General features: G+C 43.9%; 1 protein-coding gene and 2 pseudogenes across 1 annotated transcript; 1 reads left to right on the forward strand and 2 right to left on the reverse strand.

The window, feature by feature from the left end:
* Window positions 1–512: 512 nt before the first annotated feature.
* On the reverse strand, window positions 513–11,553 carry LOC120646468 (annotated as a pseudogene).
* A 16-nt stretch (window positions 11,554–11,569) lies between these two features.
* On the forward strand, window positions 11,570–19,717 carry LOC120646017. The gene is made up of 15 exons (XM_039922720.1): window positions 11,570–11,585; window positions 12,196–12,321; window positions 15,634–15,722; window positions 15,808–15,910; window positions 15,997–16,127; window positions 16,220–16,492; window positions 16,883–17,064; window positions 17,402–17,445; window positions 17,951–18,010; window positions 18,104–18,235; window positions 18,319–18,473; window positions 18,548–18,826; window positions 18,910–19,040; window positions 19,188–19,247; window positions 19,341–19,717. Exons 3-15 carry the CDS (start codon window positions 15,690–15,692, stop codon window positions 19,462–19,464), a joined length of 1,707 nt encoding a protein of 568 aa, XP_039778654.1. The 5' UTR covers window positions 11,570–11,585; window positions 12,196–12,321; window positions 15,634–15,689; the 3' UTR covers window positions 19,465–19,717.
* Window positions 19,718–19,982: 265 nt separating this feature from the next.
* On the reverse strand, window positions 19,983–27,704 carry LOC120646018 (annotated as a pseudogene).
* Between the last annotated feature and the right edge of the window lie 11 nt (window positions 27,705–27,715).

Raw genomic sequence — 27,715 nt, forward strand, 5'->3', positions numbered from 1 at the left:
AAAATCAACCGTCACTCTGCCTATGTCGCTTTCACATAAAACCTCCTAAACTTTGGCGAAATCAATCTGCACTCCACGAACATCAATTTCACAGAAACCCCCAAGAATTTTGCGAAACCAATCAGTGACAGGTTAAATCGCCAACACACATGCTTTCTCGCTACGAACGCATGGGGGCAATCCAATAGACATATTTCAACGCTCCACACCTCACACGACCCAAATCAAATTTGACTGAACCCGCAAACAAAACTTTATAAGCACTAGTATATATGTCGGGGACGGGCCTCTCATGGCGCCAACAGCATTGCATTTTTCTAGTCTCATCTAGATCTCCGCAGAACATTACAGCAAAAAATTGAGGACAATGTAAATAACAGTTGCCTCAATAAAATACACTAGGCACTTCCAAAGAGGAAACTAACAATATCCACAAGTGCAGACCAACAAACATCGGTGCTCATACTTTTTCTGCTTCATCGAGCGCTCCCATATCCTCCGTCAAAGTGAGATCAAGATTCCTGGGGAGCTTCAAACCTCGAGGGTGTGTCAATTCCCATCATGCACACGAGTCCTGATATCAAGATGATAAGAAGCACTATTCTCTGTGACATAGTAGACAAGTGTGAGAATATAATGCAAGTATTCAAGGTACACTGATATGCAACAATCAATCTACACGTAAGCCCACTTTCAGAATACAACTAGTAACAAGTAATGAAACAGACTACAAGTAACAACTTACCACAAATGTTCCTTCCAGAAGAGTTGATTTGACTAGGCACTCTCCATCACATTTGCCACGGCCAGTTTTTGTATCATTAGTCTTCTCTGCAAGATGCCTTCCTAGTGGCACGCTGGAAGGGTTCTCCAGTAAACCAGATGGTTAAGAAGCACAAAGAATCGTGTATTTAGCCCCCAAATTCTTCAGCATCGCAATTAGCTGAGAAAGCAACTCTCCTGCCGAGTCATTGTAGAAGTTTACCTTTCAGCAGTTAAATTAAAAGCGAAAGAAAAATGCTGGTAGCCTTTAATCTAACCTTCTGATTTTGCAGGGTCTAAATTCTTGAAACCACCACTACAGAAGATGATTAGATCAGTCTGTCCATCTCGGTTGCTACTCCTGTACCTTACCAAGTCCTGCAACACATGTGCAGTCAAAATAGGGAGCAAATATAGAACAGAAGCAGAACTAGAAAAATATATAATAACTTTCATTGATAGCATCCATGTTAGTATATTTCTCCAGATCTTGACCACTTACACTACACGTGTCTGTGTAGGTGATATGGTTTCTTTCAAAACCATTGTTACAATTCTCAGCAAAGCCAGATAGCAATGAGTTCTCCAATTTCTCATCATCTGATGTGGAAACATAGGGGAATGCCATGGAAAAATCTGAACTTGTGAAGGAAAGCCAATAGAAGCATAATAATTATAATAAACTGAGGACCAATGGTGGTCCCCCTTTGTCACACCCTGAAATTTTTGAATTTCAGGATGTGATTAGAATTAAAAATAAATAAATAATTTTCTTATAGTTTTAAAATTTTCCCAACATTTATTTTTCTTTACAGAGAATTTGGTGTAAAAGAAAATAAACATTGGTTGTTTCCAAATTAAATAAGGTTGTTTTTTTTAGTGTTGCATTCATGCTGCAATGCATTGCTTTATTGTTTGTTGTTCGGTTCAAATTTGAATTCTCTGAATTTGAGTTTGAATTGAATTGTTTGATTTAGTTTCAAAAATGCAAAGTCTTTTCTTTTTCCTCCCCTTGTTTTCAGCCCAGCCGACCCAGCCCACCTCCCTCTCCCTTTCTTTTTTTTCTCTTCTCCCGCGGCCCAACTCCCCCTCCCGCCGGCCCGTTTCGTGTGCCAGCCCAGCCCGCGCTCCCCCTCTCTCCCTCTCACTGCCACGCGGACCCCGCCCGTCAGGGCCTTCTTCCCCGCCGTGCCCGAGCAGGACTCTGCTCCGAGTCCGGCGCCCGCGTGCCCGCACCTTCCTTGGCCGCACGCCAAGGCGGCCCTGCAGCCCATATAAAAGCAACGCCCGCGCACCCCTGGAACCCCAACCCGAGCCGCAGCCGCCGCCCAGTTCGCGCAACCAAGCCGAGCCGTCTCCCTCCAGCTGAGCCTATCCGCCTTCCACCGTTGGATCGAGATCCAACGGATCCGATCCACCAGAACCAAGCCAGATCTGAGCCGTCCTTGGTCTTTTGCAAAAGAGCCCCTCGGTTCTTAGAAAATCAAACCGCAGTCCATATCTACTCAAAAGAAATTCCAAAACAACCCAAAACTTTTCTCTTAAACCCCTGATCTCTTCAGAAATCTAACCCTCCGTCCCAGCCCTGCCGTTTTGCATGTTAGCCCCTGCATTTAAGGTTTAATTATGTTTAGGCCTCTGGTTTCTTCAGATCTAGCCCCTGGAAGCTCTGTTTCTTCACAAATAAGCCCATAGAACCTTGTTTTAGCCATATCTTTCACGTTTCAACTCCGTTTTCAGCAATTCTTGCGCTCACGTGATCCTTGTGACGTGTGCGATAGCTTTATAACCTTTTTATCCTCTGTGAGCACACTTTGTTGTGTCTTACAAATATTTTCCGCTAGCTCTTAACTCTATAGTTAATCGCGACTAGATCCCTGAAGCATCGTTTATCCCATAGAATCGTCGTTTTAGCTCCGTTTTTCGTGTTTCTTGCGCTCTCGTAACCGTAGTAGCGAGCCCTATCTTTTAGTACATTCTTTTAAAGCCTTTCTTTTGTTATGGTGTAATGTTCTTAGTTGTTTTTTTTTTTGTTTGCTTTGTATGATTGCTCCGAGTAGAAGGATCGTTGTTCGAAGATTAAAGATCAAGAGTTCCAAGTGAGCAAAAGCTGAAGAGCAGTAAGAGTAGCTTTTCGTTGGAGAAAGGCAAGTGACCCTAACCATCTTTCTATCTATGCTTTATTTACAAGAGTACTATGATTTAATTGGAACATGGAGAACCACCCAAGAAAACCGTACAACCACAATACTAATGGGCTCTGGTCTTGGCTAAGTAATTAGATGAACTATATGTTGTGTTGGGGTTGTTCCGCTTGGTGGTTATGAGTTTGTGTTGTGGAGCGGGTGAAGGAAGCTGCGTCTTCTGAGGGACCGCACGGCAGGGACCAACACATACATATAGGAATTCTTTGTAAAGGCCTCGTAGCGTTCCTATGCAATCACACCTCGGAAAGTGTGGTATTGTGCCTGATCAGCACATATGCGTGGTTGGGTTCAAAGTTCTTCGGAACTTTTACGCGAATTGTGGTGAAAGTGTACAACCTCTGCAGAGTTAAAACTAACCGGTTAGCCGTGCTCACGGTCAAGAGTGGCTTGGACCCTCACATGATTAATAAACTTAAAGATGGATATAAATCACATTCTGGTTATTTCTTGTGGCCTTGCTGAGTACCAACCATAAGTGTACTCACCCTTGCTTACTGCTGCTCAGAAGGAAAGATGTGTGAAGTCTTTTGAAGATGATGCTGAGTTCTAGGCGTGCGCAACCCCCAGTCGATTGCCTGTGAGGTTTGAAGCCTTCGTTTCCAGGATAAGCTGTATAACTCTGATAGTCTTTTATTTGTTGTATTTCTCTTTTTCGTGATACTATTACTGATTATTCACTTATGATGTCTCTATATGTATGAAACTTGATCCTGGCATACATATAGCTATACATTCGGTTTTGTCCTTAAAACCGGGTGTGACAGAAGTGGTATCAGAGCTGTATCGACAGTAGGACGTAAGCCTAGATAGTAATGATCGCTTCCTAGGGCCTTTTATGTCACCAAAACAATTCCTACCTTATCCTTGACCTCTTTGGTGAATATTCTCACTCCTTAACTATTTTTCTTTCCTCAGTCAATCTTGACTCTTTCTTCATTTGCACTTCATTGTTTTGCAAATGTTAGGTCCTCAACACTGTCTATTTATTTTCTTGGATCACTCCTTGATTTTGATCATACCTCCCCTTTGATGTATGATTTTCTAATTTCATCCAGCTCACCTCCTTTTGATATGCTGGTGAAATTGCTCCTTAAAATTCTTTTAACTCATTTTTTTTATCTATCTTCCTTTGCTTTATTCACAATGTGCTTAGTGCCTCTCCTTTCTTTCTAAATAAATGCCGCTTTGGATTCATCCCTTGATTCTTGATTCCAAAGAATCTCTTCTGATTCAAAAAAAATAAAAATAAAAAGATGATCCGCGCCATTTATCCTAATGTTTGTCTATCCAAATCATCTGAAGAATGTGACCGCTAGTTCATCATGTGGAGCCAAGTCGAAGCAATTGGATACTATACCACCTGCTCATATTTCTGTTCATGTTGGATGAAGAATTCAGAGCACTACCATAGAATCAAGCCTGAGCAAAGTTATGACACTCTCACTACCACTACAATCATGAAGGTGAAGTCAACGCTGAAAAAGTTGAAGGAGGCATGTGTCATCAACAACGAAGCTAGAAGATATAACCATGCTTAGGAGTACCCTTTGAAGCCCTATTAACAACGTTTAGCATCGCTCTTTGACTATGTTGTCTGGTGGAATTCTGTGTTTGCATGATGATGTTTGTTTTTATGACCTTGTCTGATTCGCTTCTTTGTAATGATTGTTGGTATATTGTGGGTCTTCTACCTACAATGACATCAGTTGTCTCGATGGGTTCTTTTATACCTCCCACCTCCTTGTTATCCTCTGTCTTTCTACCTAATCCTTTAATGGATGACAAGAAGAAAGTTTATGGCAACACTCATCTACAATGATTGACAAATGAAAGAGGCTGAAGACAAGAATGCTCTCTTTTCCTTTCTGTTACTCCCATATCTTTCTCACCTCCTCCTTGATTTATTTAAGTTGCAACCACCAAGAGTTTGTGAAGATGATAATATGGACGTTACCTTGATACTCGTTTTTTCTTTCTCTCTACTGACCTTATCCTTACCACGCAACTAGATGGTGAGTCCCAGCAGAAAGGAGAAAGAAGACCTCAACATCCCAGCACAAACTCAAGGAGTACAAGCAATGGTTCCAATCAGAGTCAACAACCAACAGCATGTTACAGAGCAAGCCTCCTCTCGTAGGAGCCACAACCCTGTTAGCAGTGATAATCAAGTCCCAACCAGTCTGCCAGCGTTTGATAAAGAGAAGCTATTAGCTATGCAAGCTCGTGTCCTACAAGGAAGGTTGCAATCTACAACAACATCCTCGAATAACATGGAGATGACCAAGACAGAAGTCCCCACTGGACCAGTGAAGAGGCAAGTTGCTGAAGCATGGAACAATGAAAAGCGTAAGAGAAACTATGAAGCACCAAAGCCATAGATAGAGGAACAACATGAGATTAGTAAGACGTCAGAAAAGTGCCAATGTTGTGAGCATTATGGCCGTCGATGTCTACAAGAAGATAGCTTAATGACAACAGAAGCAAGGCAACGTTATCATTCAGATATCAATAGAAAGTTATCTATGCACGTTCCAAACCTAGAAGGAGTTACTCAAGCTGAAGATAGAAATCCGACTATAAACCTCGAGGATTGGAATATCACTTTCAAAGAGTTTCAGCCTAAAAGAAGCAAGCAGCCTAATAAACAAATTAGTAAAGTAAGCCAAGAGAAGATGGAGTTACCACAACCATTGGCAGATAACGGTACTCAACTTAGTTTCAATCAACCACATCCAGAAGTTGTTCGATCTCCATGTGACCCCTCTGCCAAAAAGGATCCTGATGTACAAGCCATTCCACCGAGAGTTGTGGAGGAGCAGAAAAGTAGTCGGGATGGACGTATTAAAAGAGTAATGTGCTATAAATGTGGTGAAAAGGGCCATTATGCCAATAGATGTCCCACAAAACGAGAAAATCGAAATGGGTATGCTAGATGGGCCAACAGAGCTAAGGAAAGAATGGATAGCTAAAGAATGAGTATCCATCAAGTGTTTGGTGTGAGTTGCAAAAAAAATGCATGTTTGAGGACATATTGTAAGAAGGAATGATCAGGAAGACAGTTAATGTGTCGGATGCTACACACCTAAACCTTTGTCTCTTGCTAACCTTGTGAATCTCGGGACGAGATTCCTTTTAAGGGGGTAGTTCTGTCACACCCTGAAATTTTTGAATTTCAGGATGTGATTAGAATTAAAAAATAAATAAACAATTTTCTTATAGTTTTAAAATTTTCCCAACATTTATTTTTCTTTACAGAGAATTTGGTGTAAAAGAAAATAAACATTGGTTGTTTCCAAATTAAATAAGGTTGTTTTTTTTAGTGTTGCATTCATGCTGCAATGCATTGCTTTATTGTTTGTTGTTCGGTTCAAATTTGAATTCTTTGAATTTGAGTTTGAATTGAATTGTTTGATTTAGTTTCAAAAATGCAAAGTCTTTTCTTTTTCCTCCCCTTGTTTTCAGCCCAGCCGACGCAGCCCACCTCCCTCTCCCTTTCTTTTTTTTTCTCTTCTCCCGCGGCCCAACTCCCCCTCCCCCCGGCCCGTTTCGTGTGCCAGCCCAGCCCGCGCTCCCCCTCTCTCCCTCTCACTGCCACGCGGACCCCGCCCGTCAGGGCCTTCTTCCCCGCCATGCCCGAGCAGGACTCTGCTCCGAGTCCGGCGCCCGCGCGCCCGCACCTTCCTTGGCCGCACGCCAAGGCGGCCCTGCAGCCCCTATAAAAGCAACGCCCGCGCACCCCTGGAACCCCAACCCGAGCCGCAGCCGCCGCCCAGTTCGCGCAAACCCTAGCCGTCGCCATTGGCGAGCTCGAGCTCGGAGCCCGCCACCGCGCCGCCGTTCCGCGTGTTTGCCACCGTCCCCGAGCCGTCCGAGAGCTTTGCGCCAAGGTTGTGGATCTCGCCGACCCCTTCTCTCCCTCCCTCTCGCTCTGCTCCGCCCGGATTTTGCTCGCCGGAGCTTTGCTCCGCCCCGCCGCCGTCGCGCGCGCGCTCCGCCGCCTCTGCGCGTCGCGCAGATCCCGCCATCGGGTTCGCGACATCGCGCGCTCGCTCCCCGTCCCAAAACCCGAGCTAAACGAGCCCGGATGGCCGTTTTGGCCTGCGCCGGCGACCCCGCCGCCGCCTAGCTCGCCGCCGGCCGCGCCCAGCGCCGCTCGCCCCACCCCGAGCCACTACCGAGCCAGCGCCGAGCCGTCAGCGGCTCCCCTGTGTCTGAGCCGCGCAACCAAGCCGAGCCGTCTCCCTCCAGCTGAGCCTATCCGCCTTCCACCGTTGGATCGAGATCCAACGGATCCGATCCACCAGAACCAAGCCAGATCTGAGCCGTCCTTGGTCTTTTGCAAAAGAGCCCCTCAGTTCTTAGAAAATCAAACCGCAGTCCATATCTACTCAAAAGAAATTCCAAAACAACCCAAAACTTTTCTCTTAAACCCCTGATCTCTTCAGAAATCTAACCCTCCGTCCTAGCCCTGCCGTTTTGCATGTTAGCCCCTGCATTTAAGGTTTAATTATGTTTAGGCCTCTGGTTTCTTCAGATCTAGCCCCTGGAAGCTCTGTTTCTTCACAAATAAGCCCATAGAACCTTGTTTTAGCCATATCTTTCACGTTTCAACTCCGTTTTCAGCGATTCTTGCGCTCACGTGATCCTTGTGACGTGTGCGATAGCTTTATAACCTTTTTATCCTCTGTGAGCACACTTTGTTGTGTCTTACAAATATTTTCCGCTAGCTCTTAACTCTATAGTTAATCGCGACTAGATCCCTGAAGCATCGTTTATCCCATAGAATCGTCGTTTTAGCTCCGTTTTTCGTGTTTCTTGCGCTCTCGTAACCGTAGTAGCGAGCCCTATCTTTTAGTACATTCTTTTAAAGCCTTTCTTTTGTTATGGTGTAATGTTCTTAGTTGTTTTTTTTCTTGTTTGCTTTGTATGATTGCTCCGAGTAGAAGGATCGTTGTTCGAAGATTAAAGATCAAGAGTTCCAAGTGAGCAAAAGCTGAAGAGCAGTAAGAGTAGCTTTTCGTTGGAGAAAGGCAAGTGACCCTAACCATCTTTCTATCTATGCTTTATTTACAAGAGTACTATGATTTAATTGGAACATGGAGAACCACCCAAGAAAACCGTACAACCACAATACTAATGGGCTCTGGTCTTGGCTAAGTAATTAGATGAACTATATGTTGTGTTGGGGTTGTTCCGCTTGGTGGTTATGAGTTTGTGTTGTGGAGCGGGTGAAGGAAGCTGCGTCTTCTGAGGGACCGCATGGCAGGGACCAACACATACATATAGGAATTCTTTGTAAAGGCCTCGTAGCGTCCCTATGCAATCACACCTCAGAAGTGTGGTATTGTGCCTGATCAGCACATATGCGTGGTTGGGTTCAAAGTTCTTCGGAACTTTTACGCGAATTGTGGTGAAAGTGTACAACCTCTGCAGAGTTAAAACTAACCGGTTAGCCGTGCTCACAGTCAAGAGCGGCTTGGACCCTCACATGATTAATAAACTTAAAGATGGATATAAATCACATTCTGGTTATTTCTTGTGGCCTTGCTGAGTACCAACCATAAGTGTACTCACCCTTGCTTACTGCTGCTCAGAAGGAAAGATGTGTGAAGTCTTTTGAAGATGATGCTGAGTTCTAGGCGTGCGCAACCCCCAGTCAATTGCCTGTGAGGTTTGAAGCCTTCGTTTCCAGGATAAGCTGTATAACTCTGATAGTCTTTTATTTGTTGTATTTCTCTTTTTCGTGATACTATTACTGATTATTCACTTATGATGTCTCTATATATATGAAACTTGATCCTGGCATACATATAGCTATACATTCGGTTTTGTCCTTAAAACCGGGTGTGACACCCTTGGATGATGAGTGATTGACAATATTGTGTGAATTTGATGTATCTCTTGGCTCGTGATGTGCAGGTGTAGGATGCGGCATGGCGGTCGACGGCGCGTGGTGAAGGTTAGGTGAAAGATTCATGCTGAAGGACCGCGGTGAAGGATGGACGCGAGTAGGCTCGGAGAAGAGAAAGGTTCATGCCGAGGGGCCAAGACGGGGAAGGGTGAATGCGAGTAGGCCTGGACCGAGGGACCCGAGGAAGTTGTGCGGAGCCATGGGCAGTCCACATGGTGCACGGAAGAGCAAGAGTACATGGTGATGAAGACGGCGTCGGCCAAGTCGGTGAGGACGATGGCGAGTCAAGTAGGCGGCCCGTGCGGCGAGCGCGCGCGAACGACTCGAAGGCGTCAAGGCTCGGCGGGAGGTCGGAAACACGTCGACATCGGCGGTTTGACCGGTTTGACCTCAAAACCGGGGAGTCATCGTGCGGCGGCGTGCGAGAGGGTTTGACCGGTTTGGCCTCAAAACCGGGGGGAGTCGGATTTGACCGGTTTGGGCCTTAAAATCGGGGGCGGAGGACACATGGCATCATCGCGAAGCTTGCGTCGAGGCGAAGCAAAGTCGTGAAGGCGGCGTGTCCGTCCGTGGCTCCAGTAAAAAATGGACAAATTTGCTCCTACGTGGGCGGTTATTGTAAATAATAGTGTAGGGGTATTTCTGTCTTCTAAAAGAAATTTGAAGGATAAGAAGAGGGAGATGGAGTCATCCAGCCCTTGGTCGACCAGTCCAGTCGCCCCCTCCTTCTCCCTCTCAGTTATCTCTTTTTTTCCCCTCCTCTTTTCCACCTAGGGTTGGGGATTAAGATGGATTTTTGAGTTCTTGTATCTCAAATTCATGGAAAAGGAGGCCTCCTAGTGCTGTCCGGACTTTTGATTTGGAGTCAATCTCTTCTACTCGTGGTTGGATTTGATTTGTTCAGTTTGTTTTGTGGGTAGAATCGGGTTCCCCTTTTGCTTGTTCTTTTGCGCAGGGGGAGCGGGCGCCCGCAAGGCGCGGCCACCGGCGGCGCGCAGAGGAGTGCTGCGCGTGGCGGCGCCAGGCTTGGCCGCAGCCCAGCCAGCGGCAGCTCGCACGGCGCACGGCGGCGTCCGTGGGCCCCTCGGCCAGGGGCGGAGGCGCTAGGCGCTCTGCAGCAGGCGGTGCTTCCCAGGGGCGGGAGCAGTTCGTGCGGAGCACGTCCGCCCAGGCCAGCAGGGAGGCAAGAGCCGCGCGGGGGACCTGCTGCAGGCGGACCCAACCAGCAGCAAGCACTGCACACAAGGCCGGACGCGAGCAGTCATCCCAGGAGAGGCAGCGCTCCTCCAGGCCAGATCGAGCAGGCCGCTGCCCACACACCTGTGCACGCTAGCAGCACAAGGCCACGTCGGGCAAGCAGCACAAAGGGACGCACGAAGCAGACCAAGCAGCACTGTGCATGCTCGGCATCTCAACGACAGCAACCAAGGTGAATTAATTTTGATGTCCCCTTCATGCTACATGTTCAATGATTATGCAATCATTGCTAGTTTGTTTTGGCCTGTAAATTGAAACGTGTTTTAGCTAGTGTAAATTAGCTTGCTTGTTTTTGCTCGGCAATTGGTCAGATCTTTTTAGCTTAAACTAAATGCTTTGTCTTGCGAGCTTTGTATAATTTGTCTGCAACTGTTAATTAACCTCAGCTTTTGATCAGCTTAATTTCCAAGGATTTAATTATGTCTTCATGTCTTGGTTGATTAAATCTTGCGGCCTTAGTTAAGTGAAGCTTTTGTGATAGTGTTGCTCGAGTAGATTGCCTTGAGTTTTGCTTCCGCTTAGTCTCGAGCTTTCGGCATTCGCTTCCGCTTTGCATCGAGCTTTTCCTATCCGTTCCTAAGGTGAGCTCGTCACTAGTTGGCTTGTGTCACTTTGGCGGTTAGAAGAGAGGTGCGGCGGGTTGATTTCAGAACATAGGCTTTATTCTCTTAGAGAATTTTTAAAGGCTCCCATTCACCTCCCCCTCTGGTCGCCTGTCCGGTCCTTCATAAGCAATTGAAAATTTGATGTTTCACTGTTTCAGTTAAACAATAGCTGAGAGAAAAGAAAACAAGTGCTTATGATTACCTTCAATGTATCTGCTAATGTTGGATCAACTTGCTTATGTTTAGATATGTCTGACAATTGCAGCTAAGACAAAAAAGAACAAGTTAATGGTCAGTGACAACAGAAGCAATGTCTGTCTCAGTAATTTTTTACCATATAGATTTAAAGGTGGAGAGTTTACTAGTTAGTTTTATATATTTATTTGGAATCAACAAACAGTATCTATCAGAATACAGACTTTTAATTTTCGTATTTATACACAACCACTGCTTCAGTTTTGAAAAAAATGTATTTAACTCAAATAGTATTTGCACAAGCAGATTACTTCAACCATTAAATATTATCTGAGTGTTATATAAGTACCTTTGAGCCAATAAAAACAATGGCAACATCAACATTCTTCTGAGCATCCTCCCTTGAACACTAAGAATAAAATCATGACATCAGAGAACTTATTATACTTGTTTCAATGCACGAGCTCATAATTGAAAAGTTGCATGAGAGCTTAAGTTTCACCAATGAGATACTTACAATCAAGCTTGACCAGCCACCTTCCTCAAGAACAGATTTAGCTAAACTCTTTGGAGACAGGGTCTGATAGTGGACTATTTCCTTAGTGGCATCAGAATGGAATCTGCAAGAAAAAGGTCCATGGAATGAAGGTAAATTCTAAGGTAGTGAACTGACATGTGCTTGCTAAAATAATCATTTGAAGGTAAAATAAATATTTAAGATGAGCTAGTAAGTTTGGCTCAAGTCAGCAACTAAGTAGACTGATTAGACATCAAAATTGAACAGGGTATCACTGGATATAGTCAGCAAGCAACTGAACTTAGATCACTTAGTAAGACTGATGGCTAATTAGGAACCAGAGTACTGGAAAGAAAAGTATGGCATCTATCACATACATCAGAATCCAGGTCCAGCATGGATGTAAAAATTCTCTGATAAAACAAACCTAGACAGCGAGGCTTGAGTAATGATTGAGATGTATTACTGCGTGGATGTAAAAAATTCTCTGATAAAAGAAACTCCATACTGGTAAAAACTAGTCATTGTTTTGTTTAATTGAAATCATGGCTTCAAGTTTCATTGCAATTAGATGGCAGAGATGTCCCTGAAAATGTAAGAGCCAAAAGTAATCCCAGGCTCATACTCTAGGGCCTAGGCACCAAAATAAGGGCACCATACAATAATTTCAAGCACAAGCTATACTATGCCACAATGTTCAATGTGTGACATCAAAGAGATAAATTTTCCATTACTTTTCAGCGCTGCTCCACCCCCGCCCCTCTCCACCTGCCGCTTGCCGCTCCTCTCCAGTCTGTTCGCCGCCAGGGAGCAGTGTCGCTGTCCTTTCCATCCGGCCGCGGGAAGCAGCTCAGCCTGTGGAAAGAGGTGCTGCCAGGATTGATCCGGCGCCATCCACTAGCCATTTCTTCATGGGTTAATTGGGTTTATACCATTACAATTTCACGTTTCAGAGTTATACCATTACTATTCACGTTTCAGAGTTATACCATTACTATTCACGTTTCAGAGTTTAGCTAAATCTGTTCTTGAGGAAGGTGGCTGGTCAAGCTTGATTGTAAGTATCTCATTGGTGCTCACCCTAAACCTTGAGGCGTCGAGAGGGACGCGAGCGCGAGGGAGAATGGAGAGGTCTGAAGCACCGAATCCTGGTTGAGGAATGGCAACGGAGAGAGGTGATGGGAGGAGGAAGATGAATAGATGATGGGGGTATTTCTGTCTAGATATTTTTATAAACACCTCGAAGGGGTAAGTAATGGCATATCTTCAAGAAATGTGAAATTGTAATGGTATATTTGCAATATGATGAATAGTAATAGTATAACTTCAAAGCGTGAAAATTGTAATGGTATAAACCCAATTAACCCTTTCTTCATCCGCTTGCAAGAATCCGCCGGCCCTCTCCAATGTATGGTGCTGTGGCTTGAAACCACCTCCATCCGATCTGCCTTGTGCCTTCCTGTCAATATTGTAGCGTCTCTCCGCTTGCAAGCCCAATGGATAAGCAAGTCCAAAGCATTTCGGCACCTAAAAAAACCCAACTTTCGACCCATTGCCCATTTGATATTATTATCCATATACTGTACATCGGACCGACTCAGCTTGCACGGCCTATTCGACCACCTGAAAGGCCCGCCTGCCCTCGTTACAGGGTCTCCCCCTTGCACGGCTGTGTCATCAGATTTAACACAACTAGACAGCCCTTGTTTCATGTTCCATGTAAATCGATCTAATACTTTTTGCTCCTCCTTCAATTGGACCCACTATTGGTTACTTTTTGCTCCTCCTTCAATTGGACCCACTATTGGTTCATCGGATTGCTTCTCTAGCGGTTCAAATCTGTAAAAGTCAGTCTCTGTTTTTTGCGTGCTGAAAAGTTTGATGGCTTTTGTTGCCCCTCTGAGATATGGGTTTTGCTAGATGGTTTGCTGGGTTGGATTCTATGTCTATTAATTCTTCATGAATCTAGTAGGTAACACACCCGCCGTCAAATCTAGGTCAGCTCCCCATTGATCCTCGTTACAATGGAATCTGCCTTGTGTTAGGATCTCCAGAGAACCGGATTGCTACACCGACACGCCCCTGAAGTCACGTGTCGGAGTCGGACACCGTGTCCGACACTGATACGGCGTCGGTACGTGTCGTAGGAGTATCGAATAATCGAACCTCTAAAATAAATAATTCTGCTAATGTCAGTTGTTATGAACCTAGTTCATAACGGGGTAGACATCCGCCGGGAAGATAGCCGGACGGCGACGGCTGATTAGGATGTGATTGGATCTTGATTGGGGAGACGAATTGGGATTGAGACTAGACTGATTTCTCATAATTCTTTCCTGCCTTGAATGACATATCTCCTCTCTTTATATAGAGAGGGTTCCTTGACCCCTAAGTAAGACCTAATCTGATCCCTAAACCTAACCCTAATGGGCCTGACCAGCCGGCACATAAGACCTCCGACTGCCCATGACAGCTAACCGATACTTCAGCGACACGGAGCCGATACTTACGCGATACGGCCGCCCACCAAAGCTGCCCCTCCCTTAACCCTCCGCTGCCCCATTATCCTTCACGCCCGCCTTCCCTGTGCGGGCCTCCACCTCGCGCGCGCAGCCCGGCTGGAGGCACGGCACTAGCGCGCCCACCATCGTCGCGCTCGCCGCAGGGACTTGTCCTCGTCGCCCCTCCTGCACCAGCACAAGGGAGGCCGTCGCACAGCTGCCGAGGTCCACGTCCTCGCCCGTTGAGAGCGCGGAGGGAGGCAACGAGCGGGCGCTCGGAGGGGAGATGGCCAAGCTGAGCGCCATTGGTGAGGTTGAGTGAGGCGGCGGCCATGTAGGAAGGGGTGGAGTTGGAGATGAGCAGTTTGTGTGCGGGAGTAAAATGGAGCCCTAGCTCTAGTGGGCTGCAATGGGAATAAGGGAAGGACTGGGCTGGTCTAAGTTGGGCTGGACCATTCCGTTCCCTTCTATCTTTCCCCCCTTTTCTTTTCTATTTGCTGAGATTTGGTGTCATGATTATATATTTATATATATGGTGCTGTGTCGCCATTTTTAGGGAAACAGCGAATCGCCGTGTCCGACACGTATCGTGTCCGACACGCGTGTCGGAATCGGTGCAACATACCATACATGTTAAACTAATTCTTCCTTCTGGGTATTAAAAAGTTTGATTTTCTTCTACAACATTTGAGGTATTTGAGTTTTGGTGGTTTATTTCCAATTGTACTTAATTGCATTTATTATAGTTCTTCCTGAACCTAGGTCAAACCGCTATGTTTTCCCACTGTTAGATCTCAATATGATCCGTACCGACCAAGCTAGGACTTGGTTTTCTTGGATTCTTCATGGGATTGCTTTTAGCTGTTTGATTCTGTTGAGAGTTGAGACTTTGCTTTTTTCTGTCTTTTGTGGTTCATTTGCAAGAGGGTTGGACTTGCAATCCATTGATGGTTTTTTAGGCTCTATCGCTTTTCTGTGTATAAGTCCTAGGCAACTGATTTTAACAGCTGGTATGGTAACAATGAAAATAGCTCCATCTTTAGTGTGATTGTATGAGCAAATGCCAGAACTGAAATATGTCATTGCTACAGCTGCCTGTATACACTGGGGGAATGTTTAGTACGAATTCCTATATTGTTCGCGGAGTTGATAAGTTATCTTGTGGATGTCTACCTGCCAGGTTGCCTGCCTAAACCAGAGGCCTGTATGGATGCCCTAACAAAACTTCTTAAGAAGATATCGCGAGAAATAGTTGAGGATCGAATCAATGAAACCTTTGGATTGTCTTTAATTGGACGGGAAAATCCAATTAACAGCCTCGACTCATCCTAACTTGTCTGAAATCTAGCTTCCCTTTAGCCAATTCTTTCGCTATTATCTTCGTACAAAGTTTATGAATGTTTCAACGTTGATCCTTATGAAATTATAAAAGTAAAGGCTATATATTTTACTGTACTGCTGGCGATTTTACTTGAGAAGTGAGAAACTAACAAGTAGCAAGTTGGTCCATCACTTGTTTATTGTTAGATTTAGCCTTTTGAGGATGAGTGAGGCTTACATCTTTTCTGTCAGATCAACAAGCATCAACAGACATAAGACTTGCATTAGTTGTTCTGTGATAGTTTGGCAACATTGCCTAGTTTGTGACCCACATTGACCCTCTTTATTTCTGCTTCAGCGTTGGAAAGATGTTGGCAACTAAAAGGGGTGGTGATAGTCTTACAAGAAGCTCAGATGAGAGTAAAAGAACCAGGTCATTGGTTTCAGGTCTGCCTGCTGGTTCGTCCTTCTTTTTTAATGTATTTTTACAGCTCCTTTTGAGCATTCACAGCTGATCTGCTTTCTTTACTAGGTGACTCAAATTGGTACCCTGATGAAGGTATCTGGAGTGGCCTGGGTAAAGAAAGGTGTTTTGAGATTGTCCAAAAGTGTTGTCTCGCTTGCTTTGTCAGATGGTGATAATGCGCTTATGCTCTTTTACTTGTCAAAATATGTGTATGAACATCATTAGTCATGTATGATAAATTATGATGTTGTGCAGGGGATACAGTGCTATTTTCGTGCTCTGGCATAGCTATAAAATTCATGATGAATGCTACAAGGTTTCTGACTTCAGCAAGTTTGGTTCGAGCTTTCGAGAGTTATAAAGACAAAAACCATAATAACCTTAAGGTTTGTGCTGCCAATGATCAGTTACTAATCTTGCTCGTTTACATAAGATATTTTTTTGATCATTCTGTACTTTCCTTTGCTTTATCTTTTAGATTGAAGTGCGCCATGAAGGAAAAGTCGCCACTGGATTTCTGAAGGAATCTGATTTGGACCTTGAGATTGCTATTGTCCACATCGATTCCTCCTTTGATGTTCGTCCCGTATTTCTCTATCATTGGAATCAATTTATGCCCTATTGCGATGTAGTATCATTAGGGCGTGACACATCAGGCAAATTAATGGCCATAACTGGGAAGCTTACTCGTGACCGGAGTGGATCTAATGAAAGTGAATATCTTATGTTCTCTTCTTGTAAATTATCTGAGGTACACTTCCATTGTATTTTCGGAGTTGAAATATGTTTTTGTTACTATATGCACTGAACTATGTCGCATTTGACTACACTGTGCTAACTTTGGCTGCTAATGTCTTCTGAATTGTTCAGTAAGATTGAATGGATTTGGTGTTGTTAGCTTTATAACATAAGTATATTTGAATGATATTATATATTTCTAAGTATATTTAAACATTATTAATTATAGATTAGCAATGAATTTTGTATCACGAGATTTTGTATATATAAGTATATATACGGATTATGAATGAGATGTGGTTAAATTTTGCACAAGACAATTGCAGTGACACATAAATGTTCCATATCCCTTTATTTTGTTTTGTAACCCTTAACCCTTGTTTCTTGTCACATATCATCCCAGGTTTGGGAAGGTGGCCCTCTTTTTAGTTATGATGGGGAGTTTGTTGGCATGAACCTTGTTCCAAGTATGAAAAAATCATTTTTCTTGCCCACGAGTTTGATTATTGAACGGCTGCAGCATTTCTGGACATCTCTGGAAAGGAATGCATTTCTGACACGGGTAAAAGAGTTAAAGAAATTGAGGTATGCCTTAAAATATTCTCAATTTGCTTATTTAAATTTGTCTTCTAACTGGTCACCCACTCTCACGGTCTCACCTATCCCACTTCCCCATTCCTTGCATGAGGATATGATGTAATCTGTCTCGTATGTGAGGCTTATTGAATTTGAAATATCCTTTTATTTTTAGCTGTCTTCTCTCTCTCTCTCTCTCTCTCTCTGAAAAAGTGTCTTTTGTAGTAGTATTAAATGTTCTCCCGTCCTAACAACATTCCTGTGCCGAAGTTGAAGGTGTTGTGCTGTATGTTGATGTTCTTCCACATGTGTTTTTTTTGTAACCTTCTTTTGTAACATTCCACAGGGTTGGAGAACTGACAGATGATACACAGGACTCACAATCTGAAGGTGAGTACAGAGCCACTCAGATCATTTAAATGTTCTTCATCATTGTAAAGGTTTTTACGAGTGGTGCCCATTAGTTTTTTTTGTACTTATATAAACCTCTAGCCATAAATCCATGGTGTTGTTGACTTTGTATAGCTTTTGAGGTATAACTTTGCCTACTATTTTCTATTGAAATATTAGATATTAAAGGTTGACCAGATTTTGGTCAAACTGCCAAGTGTTAGTGACTGGAGCCTGGAGGTAGCTATTAGTTGTTAGTGCTAATCAGTTATAGCATTGTTGCACTAGCATTCTTCCCTACTTAGCTTATTTTATTTTTTAAAAAAAGTTGCATAGTGCAATTAGTGCGGTGCTTTGTTAACATAAATTACTACACGCATATGTCTATATAAATCCATCCACTGAAGATCTGGGTTTGAGGTTGGCATACCAAGACCACCATTCACTATTTAGTTATTGCACACATTGTCTATGGATAGAAATCATTGATACCATGTGGCGCCAGGTGCTCCGAACAAGGATCATCTAGAAGTGGTGGGCTATCCCAAGCCAACTGGCACTGGCAGTAAGTCATTTCTTTTCTATTTTACTTCACTTAACTGAACTATGCCCTTTTGCAGTTCTTCAGTACCTGTAACAACTACGTATCTTTGACCAGGTGGAATGAAATTGGTTTATACTTTCGAAGAGCCTTTTGGTGATGTTTACCAAGATGGTATCTGGAAGAAACTTGGTAAAAGATTTTGTCGGAAGATATGTCGAAGTGTTGTCTCCCTTGCTTCATTTACTGGTGATTATTCAGTTTAATGCTTCTTTCTACTTCATTTTTGAATTTGGTTATCACTTGCAAATGATCAAAATAATATGTGCCAGGAGATACAAGGTATTTTGCATGTTCTGGAATTTTTATTGACTGGGATGGTAAATGCCGAGACAATGAATGCCAGATTATTCTGACTTCGGCGAGCTTAGTTAGAAATCCTGATTATCCCTATGATGATGGAGACAAGATTGTTGAAGGATTGAGTGTTGGTGCTCCTAGTTATTTTGTGGTCCTTGTTTCTCCAAAGATATTGCTGACAGCTCATTATATCATTTGCAGATTGAAGTGCGTCTTCCGAGCAACAGACGAAGAGAAGGGACGTTAATACATTACAATTTGCAATATAATGTTGCTTTAGTCAGTGTCCAAGAATTCTGTGCTGTCCCTCTAGCCATTTCTAAACACGGGTCACTAATTTGTTCTTCTAAGTTAGTAGCTGCTGTTGGGCGTTGCTTCAAATCAAATGATTTGATGGCTTCAAGTGGGCAACTGGTTCCCTCCTGGTCGGGTCAATTTGATTGCAAAAAGCTTCATTACTCTACATGTCGTATCACTAAGGTATTGTTGAATTTTCTTTCGTACTCTTTCACGAATTTTAACTTGTCTTGACAAATGACAACTTCTCAATCTAACCTGGCTAGGCCGGGATTGGAGGGCCCCTTGTTGATTATGATGGGAATTTTATTGGCATGAACTTTTATGATCCAAAAATGGGCACCCCGTTTCTGTTTTGTGATGATATTGTTGATATCCTGGATTGTTTTAAGAAAAGGTATTTCCAGATTTCATTTGCCTATTTAATTGCTTATCATTGAAGTATTCATTAGATTTGTACCTAGCTATAAGTTTAGCATGCATATTTTGTTTATCTAAGTAAAACATGTTCTAATATTCTATTCAATCTATTCTTGTTTGATAGGACTGGTGCTGAAATTGACAGTTTCCGTGTTGATGGAGATGACACTGTTTTTGTGAACAGGTATGATGAGACATTCCTTTACTAATGACTGCAATTACAATGTTTTGCATAAACTTGACCTCATTACATTGTGGGGAAACTATTGAATGACAGCTGGCCAGTGCCTCCTCCATATTGGAGGTGTCCAGGTGATCCAGATGGTTTTAGCGAATATGAGCGTAAAGTCCTAGCCAGCGGCCGCAAGTTTAACTACTATGATGGGCGGGTTTGCAAGTAGTACCCTGCCGAACTGCTGTCTCGTGTCTTAGCTGGTGAAACTTGTTTGAGTTGGCTTTCATAATTATGTTTGAACCTATGTTTGTTGTTTCTTTTTGTAAGACTGAACAATCTATTACTATTTATTGTTCCTGGAGTCTACAGAGTTTGTAAGCTTGTAAGGACTTGGTTGGTGTACACTTAGTGTTTATTTGTTGGTTGGTGTCTGCTTGTTATCGAGTGAAAATGAGCTGTCGTGGCCTTTACTGCAACAAGCATGATGTGTATCTGAACCGTAGCAATGAGACGATCCGTTGCTGTAGCTGTGCTTGCTCTGCCCATGTGGTGAATTCCTTTTGCTTTTAAGCCTTTTTGGACGTGTAAAACTGCCTTAATTCGTCCTTACTCATGAGCAATGCATCGGAAAGACATTGCTGTCCCAGACCATAGATGTTGACAGAAGAAACAGACACAATTCACAGCTTCAGTTGAGGCACAAGATGTATATAGACACGACACACGTTTAACCACAGTAACTTCTGATCCAAATAAGTAACAAGATTCCATTTTATTTGATGCACGGTAGCATCTTATTGGTTACCCGAATTTCAGGTTATTCACAGAGACACTGGAGGCAATGCTATGTTTGCTACAAGTACAACACAAGCACATGTATTTGTTTGCGATAGCTGAGCTAGATCTTTGTAGAATATTACAGCAAAAATGGAGCACAATGTGAATAACAGTTGGCTCAGTCAAATACACAGGGCACTTCCAAAAAGAAAACTAACAATATCCACAAGTGCAGACCAACAAACATCGGTCGCCCATACTCCTTGTGCGTCATCGAGCTCCCATATACTGCGTCAAAGTGAGATCAAGATTCCTGGGGAGCTTCAAACCTCGAGGGAGTGTCAATTCCCATCATGCACGAGTCCTGATATCAAGATGATAAGAAGCACAATTCCCTGCACATAGTAGACCAGTGTGAGAAAATGATGAAAGGATACAAGGTATACTAATATACAAACAATCATTTTACAGGAGAGCACAAATTTAAGAATAGAGTTAACTAGTAACAGAATACAAGTTACTTACAACAAAAGTTCCTTCAAGAAGAGTTGATTTGACTAGGCACTCTCCATCACATTTGGCCCGTCCAGCTTTAGTAGTATTAGTCTTCTCTGCAAGATACCTGCCTAGTGCCAGATTGGAAGGGTTCTCCGGTAAACCAGATGGTTGAGAAGCATAAAGAATGGTATATTTAGCTCCAGACTTCTTCAGCATGGAGACCAGCTCAGAAAGCAACTCTCCTGCAGTGACATAGAACTAAATTAGCTTTCATCTGTACAGTTAAAAGTAAAAGAGAAATGCTAGTAGTAATATCCTAACCTTCTGATTTCGCAGGGTCTAAATCCTCAAAACCACCACTGCAGAAGACAACCAGATCGGTCTGTCCACTTAGGTTATTTCCCATCCGTGACGTCACTAAGTCCTGTAATGTACAGGTTGATTGCTGCCAATGTACAGAACAAATATAGCATAGAAGAACCAAAAAAAATATTAAAAACTTACACGAATAGAATCCATGCTGCGATGTTTCCTCAGATATTGACCAATACTGTACATGTGTCTGTGTAGGTGACACGATTTCTTTCAAAACCACTGTTACAGTTCTCAGCAAAGCCAGACAACAATGAATTCTCCAATTTCTCATCATCTGACGTGAAAACATAGGGGAATGCCATGGAAAATTCTGAACTTGTGAAGGAGAGCTGACAGAAGCACAGCGATTATAAGCCATTAAAAATTTGATGCTTAAGTTAAACAATAACCAAGAGAGAAAAACAATGAGTGCCTACGATTACCTTCAATGTATCTGCCAAAGTTGGATCAACTTGCTTATCTTTAGATATGTCTGACGATTGTAGCTAAGGAAAAAAGAATAGGTCAATGGTCAGTGAAAACTGGAAGCAATGGCTGTCTTAGTAATAACTTCACCATATAGATTGGAGAATTTGCTAGTTTTATGGATTCATGGAATTAAAAAAAACTATTTGTATTGACTTTCAATTTTCTTATTTATGTATAAGCAATGATTTAGTTTAAAATATTATTTAATTCATATATATTTGCACAAGCAGATAATTTAAAAGTGGTAAAAGAAAATAGATGAGTATCAAATAAGTACCTTTGAGCCAAGAAAAACAATGGCAACATCAACATTCTTCTGAGCATCCTCCTTTGAACACTAAAAACGAAATAAAGACATCAGGGAACTGATTAAACTTTGTCTCAATGCAAGAGTTGACAAATTAAAAGAAGTCGCGTGAGAGCTCAAGTTTCACCAATGGGGATACTTACCATCAAGTTTGACCAGCCACCTTCCTCAAGAACAGACTTAGCTAAACCCTTTGGTGACACTGTCTGATAGTGGACTACTTCCTTAGCATCATCGGAACGGAACCTGGATGGTAAAGGTTGATGGAATGCCAGTAAATTTTAGAGTAGTGAACTGACATGTTCTTGCTAAAACTAATAATTTGAAGGTAAAAGAAATATTTGAGATGAGCTCGTAAGTTTGGATCTCAAGTCAGCAACTAAAGGAACTGGCAAGACAACAAGGTTGATGTCACACCCGGTTTTAAGGACAAAACCGAATGCATAACTATATGTATGCCAGGATCAAGTTTCATACATATAGAGACATTATAAATGAATAATCAGTAACAGTATCGCGTAAAGGAGAATTAAAACAACAACTAAAAGACTATCAGAGTTATACAGCTTATCCTGGAAACGGAGACTCCAAACTTCACAGGCAATCGACTGGGGGTTGCGTACGCCTAGAACTCAGCATCATCTTCAAAAGACTTCACAGCAACTTTTCCTTCTGAGCAGCAGTAAGCAAGGGTGAGTATACTTATGGTTGGTACTCAGCAAGGCCACAAGAAATAACCAAAATATGATTTATATCCATCTTTAAGTTTATTAATCATGTGAGGGTCCAAGCCGCTCTTGACCGTGAGCACGGCTAACCGGTTAGTTTTAACTCTGCAGAGGTTGTACACTTTCACCACAATTCGCGTAAAAATTCCGAAGAACTTTGAACCCAACCACGCAATGTGCTAGCTAGGCACAATACCACACTTCCGAGGTGTGATTGCATAGGGACGCTGTAGCGAAAATGGCCTCTCATGCCATATTTCAATATAATGTTTTGGCGATTGATGACACACGCAACACTTGAACTAATGTGTTTGCTTAGATGATATACTCAGGCTTTTAGGTTCAAGTGATGACAAAGAGAAGAGAGGCGAAGCTAGGCCCGAAGGGCCGCCCCTACGGGGGTTCCGCTACCCGGTTAGCGGACGGGGGTCGAGGGGGAGCCGCCCCTCGCGGGTCTCAGGGCAGCGCCCTGAAACCTAAAAGAAATCAAGTCACCGGTTGAACCGACGCCAAGCAAATTACACACGTCGGTGCATTGACTTGAGCACGTCTGGGAGTTTTAGTATCACCGGTTAAACCGACGTAAGGCAAAATGTACTCATCGGTGCAATGACAGAGATGGCCTGCGGGCTAGGGTTTGGCACCGGATGAACCGACGATAGCAAGTTTGAATACGTCGGTGCAATGACAGAAGCAGACCAAGAAAAATGCATGCATCGGATGAACCGATGATGCACCGGTTAATGGCATCGGTGCAGTTGTCCAGAGAGTTTGTTTTTCAAGGATCAGAGGACAGTTGCACTCACCGGTTAAACCGACGCTAATATTACATACACCGGTCGATTGCGTCGGTTGATTGCCCGTACACGTAACGGCTAGTTTTCAGTGGGCAGTTTAGTATCACCGGTTAAACCGACGATGGCATTTTGGGGAGCATCGGATTAACCGGTGTTAAGCACATTTCTGGCAGCTTTTCTCCAACGGCTATATTTGCTTGTGCTGCCTATATATACCCCCAAGGCCGGGTCATTTGAGAGTGCTGGAGTTCAAAGAAGTATACTAGAGCTAAAGATCATCTCCAACCACCATAGAGCTTCATTGTACATCATATAGGCTTAAGCACACTTGTTAGAGTGCTTAGTGCTTGATTAGGGATTAGTTCTTGCGAGAGCTCCCTTGAGAGAAGTCTTGCTGCGGCAAGCAAACACTTGTACTCGTCGTGTGACCCTCCGACTTGGTGTGGAGTGGCAACGACACTTTGTGCGGGGAAGGAGGCCCCTACTTGGTGTTAAAGCTCCAAGATAGTGAAGACGGTGCCGTGGTGACGCTTCGAGATAGACGGTGGCGGTGACCTCGTCTTTGTGACTTGGTGTCACTTAGCCTTTGCTTGTCGGGAGCCTTGGAGGCGTGGCAAGACGGTGATCAAGCGAAGAGACTCGGTATCACACTTGTTCTTTGTGAGCAAGTGGCCGTGGACGTAGGGAGGGACTTTGGTGTCCTAACCGAACCACGTTAAATCGTGTGTCTTGGTGTCTTCACGGGAGTTTGCATATCCTCTCCCTTACCGCTTTACTTACCGCATTACGTTTCCGCATTTACTCTTTCTTGCTTACCTTTACTTTCCTAGTTAGTTTGATTAGGATTGACTATAGGTTGCAAGTCTTTTGGTGTAAGTAGAGGGTAGCATAGATAAACCTTAGTCATAACTAGCATGTGTAGGACGTGTTAGGTTTATCTTATGCAATTAGATTGAGCCCTAGGATAGAAAAGCGATTAGCGACCCTATTCACCCCCTCCCCCTCTAGGGTCGGACACCCCGGTGATCCTTACAGACGCTACGAGGCCTTTACAAAGATTCCCTAACCCATGACAATCCGCTAAGGTTTCAAGCCAAAGTGGTCATAACACTGCCCTAATAAGGTGATACCTTGCCAAAGGATCATAAAACAATATCAATCGCCCCAAGAGGACTGAGCTATATCCCATCAATGCGTCCCCTCTTGCCCTTTCGGTAAGATTGTCACAAGCTAGAGTCTCTAATTAATCAGCCAAGACCAGAGCCATATAGTATTGTGGTTGTACTGTTTTCTTGGGTGGTTCTCCATGTTCCAATTAAATCATCATAATACTCTTGTAAATAAGCATAGAAAGAAAGATGGTTAGAGTCACTTGCCTTTCTCCAACGAAAAGCTACTCTTACTGCCCTTCACTGCTCTTCAGCTTTTGCTCACTTGCAATTCTTGATCTTCAATCTTCAAACAACGATCCTTCTACTCGGAACAATCATCAGGCAAATATACAAAGCAAACAAGAAGATACATCTAAGAATAATACACCAAAACAAAAGAAAGACTTTAAAAGGGCGTACTAAAGGATAGGGGTCACTGCTACGGTTACGAGAGCGCAAGAAACGCGAAAAAACGGAGCTAAAACGGCGATTCTATGGGTTAAACGGTGCTTCAGGGATTTATTAATCACGATTAACCAAAGGGTTAAGGACTAACAAAAAAGATTTGCAAGACACAGAAAACTGTGCTCACAGAGGATAATAAGGTCATAAAGCTATCGTACACGTTGCAAGGATCATGTGAGCGCGAGAATCGATGAAACGGAGTTAAAACGTGAAAGATATGGCTAAAACAAGGTTCTAGGGACTTGTTTGCGAAGAAACAGAGCTTCCAAGGGCTAGATCTGAAGAAACCAGGGGTCTAAACATAATTAAACCTAAATTTCAGGGGCTAACTTGAAAAACTACAGGCTAAGGACGGCGGGTTCTATATTAGAAAAGCTCAGGGGCTAAAACAGAAAAGAAAAGGGCTCGTACGTAATTATTTTTGAACTAAAGTGGACGGCGGGTTGATTACTAGAAAATCGAGGGTCTCTTTTGCAAAAAGGCCAAGGGTTGACCGTTATGGGTCTGGTTTGACCCGGGCTTGGACCGGATCTGGATCGTCGGATTCAGATCCGACGGCTCTGAGCGGATCGGGCGGTGCGGCGGCGGCGCTGGCGATGGCTGGCGGCGGCGCACGGCTGTGAGCGGCGGCGGGGTCGCCGGCGTCAGCCGAAAACGGACTCCAGGGCACGGATTCGAGCGCGGGTTGGCCTGGGAGCACGCGGCGGTGACGGCGAACGCGGTGGCGAGCTCTGGACGACGACTCGGAGACCGCAACAGGGCCTGCGACAGTGCATGGCGGAGCAAGAGCTCCGGCGAGTGATTCTGCGAGAAGGAGAGCGAGGGGGAAAGGGAAAACGGGGCTGCGGCGATCCTTACTTCAGCGCGAGACTGCTGCGGTGGTCAAGCTCGTCGGGAAAGCGGCAAACGGCGGCGCGATGCGAAGCTCCCGAGCTCGGCAATGGCGGCTCGCGAGCTAGGGTTTGCGAGGGCTAAGGCAGCGGCTGCGGCTCGGAGGGGGCCCAAGGGGGTAGGGAGGCGCTTAAATAGGGGCCGAGAGAGTCCTTGGCGTGTGCGCTAAGGCGACGGGCGGCGAGGTGTAGCGTGGCCGGACTCTGGCTCGAGTCCGAGCCGCGCACGGGAGGAAGGAGACGGCCCCGACGAGCGGGTCCCGCGCGTCAGCGAAAGGAGGGGGAGAGTGGGGCGCGAGCTGGGCCGGGGAGGGAGAACTGGGCCGGCGGTGGAGAAAATTTGGGCCGCGAAAAAGAGAAGGAAAAAGGAGGGGCTGGGCCGGCTAGGCTGAAAGCAAGGGGAGGAAAAAGAAAAGACTTTGCATTTTTGAAACTAATTCAAACAATTCAATTCAAACTCAAATTCAGGGAATTCAAATTTGAACCGAACAACAAACAATAAAACAAATGCATTGAAGCATGAATGCAACACAAAAACAACCTTATTTAATTTAGAAAGGCAAACGATTATTTTCTTTATACTAAATTCCCTGTAACGAAAATAAATGTTGACAAAATTTTAAAATTATGAGAAAATTATTGTTTTATTTTTTTTAATTTTAATCACATCCTGAAATCCAAAAATTTCAGGGTGTGACAGTTGAGGAAGGTATTACTGGATCTAATCAGCAAGCAACTGAACTCATGTCACTGAGTAAGACTGATTAGGAACATCATCAGAGTATATGAATAGCATCCAGCATCCGCATCAGAAACCATGTATGACACTGACATGTAACCTAGGTAGGAAACGTATGGTGCTTAACATGTGTAAAATTCTCTAGTAAAAGAAATTCTGCATTGCTAAGAACTCGTCGTTCTCGTTTAACTGAATTCATGGCTTCAAGTTCCATTGCCATTTAGTGGCTAAAGGTGCTCCAATAAAAATTAATAGGCCAGAAGTAACCCTAGTTCATACACCATGTGCCAAAATTAGGGCATACAGTGTTTTCACACCCGAGTGATAGTATCCCACAATGTGCAGTGTGCACTGTGCAACATCAAAATACAAAAATTCCCTTAATCTTTCCACTTTTGAGGAGGCCATTCATTTTTTTTTGTTTTCCCTAGGCCTAAAATTTCAATCTTGATTTTTCATTGATACATTGGAAGAACATGCTTTTCTTTCCAAAATAATAGAAAAAAAAATCATCTGATACAATGTGAGCATGCACAAATCAATCTGCACTAAACAGTTGTTTCCTCCCAATAAGATGATTCTATGGCATAGAAGCAGACAGGCAAAGTAAGGCCGTAAATACATGAGCTAATTAGCCCACTGGCTGGACCATCTTCCATTTATTTCACAGGGCAATAACGAAACAATCAGCAAATAAAGAAACTATTCCTTGAAAAAAGAAAATGAAAATACATGTGTCATGACAATGGTTTGCATACCCATGCACAATTGCTTTCTACTTTCTAAGTGAAGCATAGCAACCAGAATCCCCAACATTAACATCATATCTAGCACGAGATCTCAAGCTATGGACGGAAAAGATAAGTTAAGAAAGCTACCCACCCGTCGTTCTTGGGCGCCCAGAGGAACGCTGGCGCCACCACCGGCGCCGCCGACGCCGCCTGCGCTGCGACGAGCAACACCGACAGCACTGCCCACGCCGCCGCCATCTGATCGAATCGAATCCGGCGGATCGACAAAAGAGAGGCCAAAAAGTTGAGGAAAATTGACGAAACAAAAAAATCGATCCGGACTATTGAGCGCAGAGATCTCGGAAAAATCTTACTTTTGGGTGGAGCAGGGATCGCAGATGGGGAATTTGTGCTGCCTCGCTCGGTTGGTTCCTCTCTGGGTCGCCGCGACCGCGATCTGAATCGGTATCGCTAAAATTCTGGAGGCGACGGGGGGCAGCACGTTGTGGTTGCTACTAGCACGCTGAGGCTGTCTCATCGGTTCGAGTTCG

The sequence above is a fragment of the Panicum virgatum genome, chromosome 8K (assembly GCF_016808335.1).
Source record: "Panicum virgatum strain AP13 chromosome 8K, P.virgatum_v5, whole genome shotgun sequence".
NCBI classification, from domain to species: domain Eukaryota; kingdom Viridiplantae; phylum Streptophyta; class Magnoliopsida; order Poales; family Poaceae; genus Panicum; species Panicum virgatum.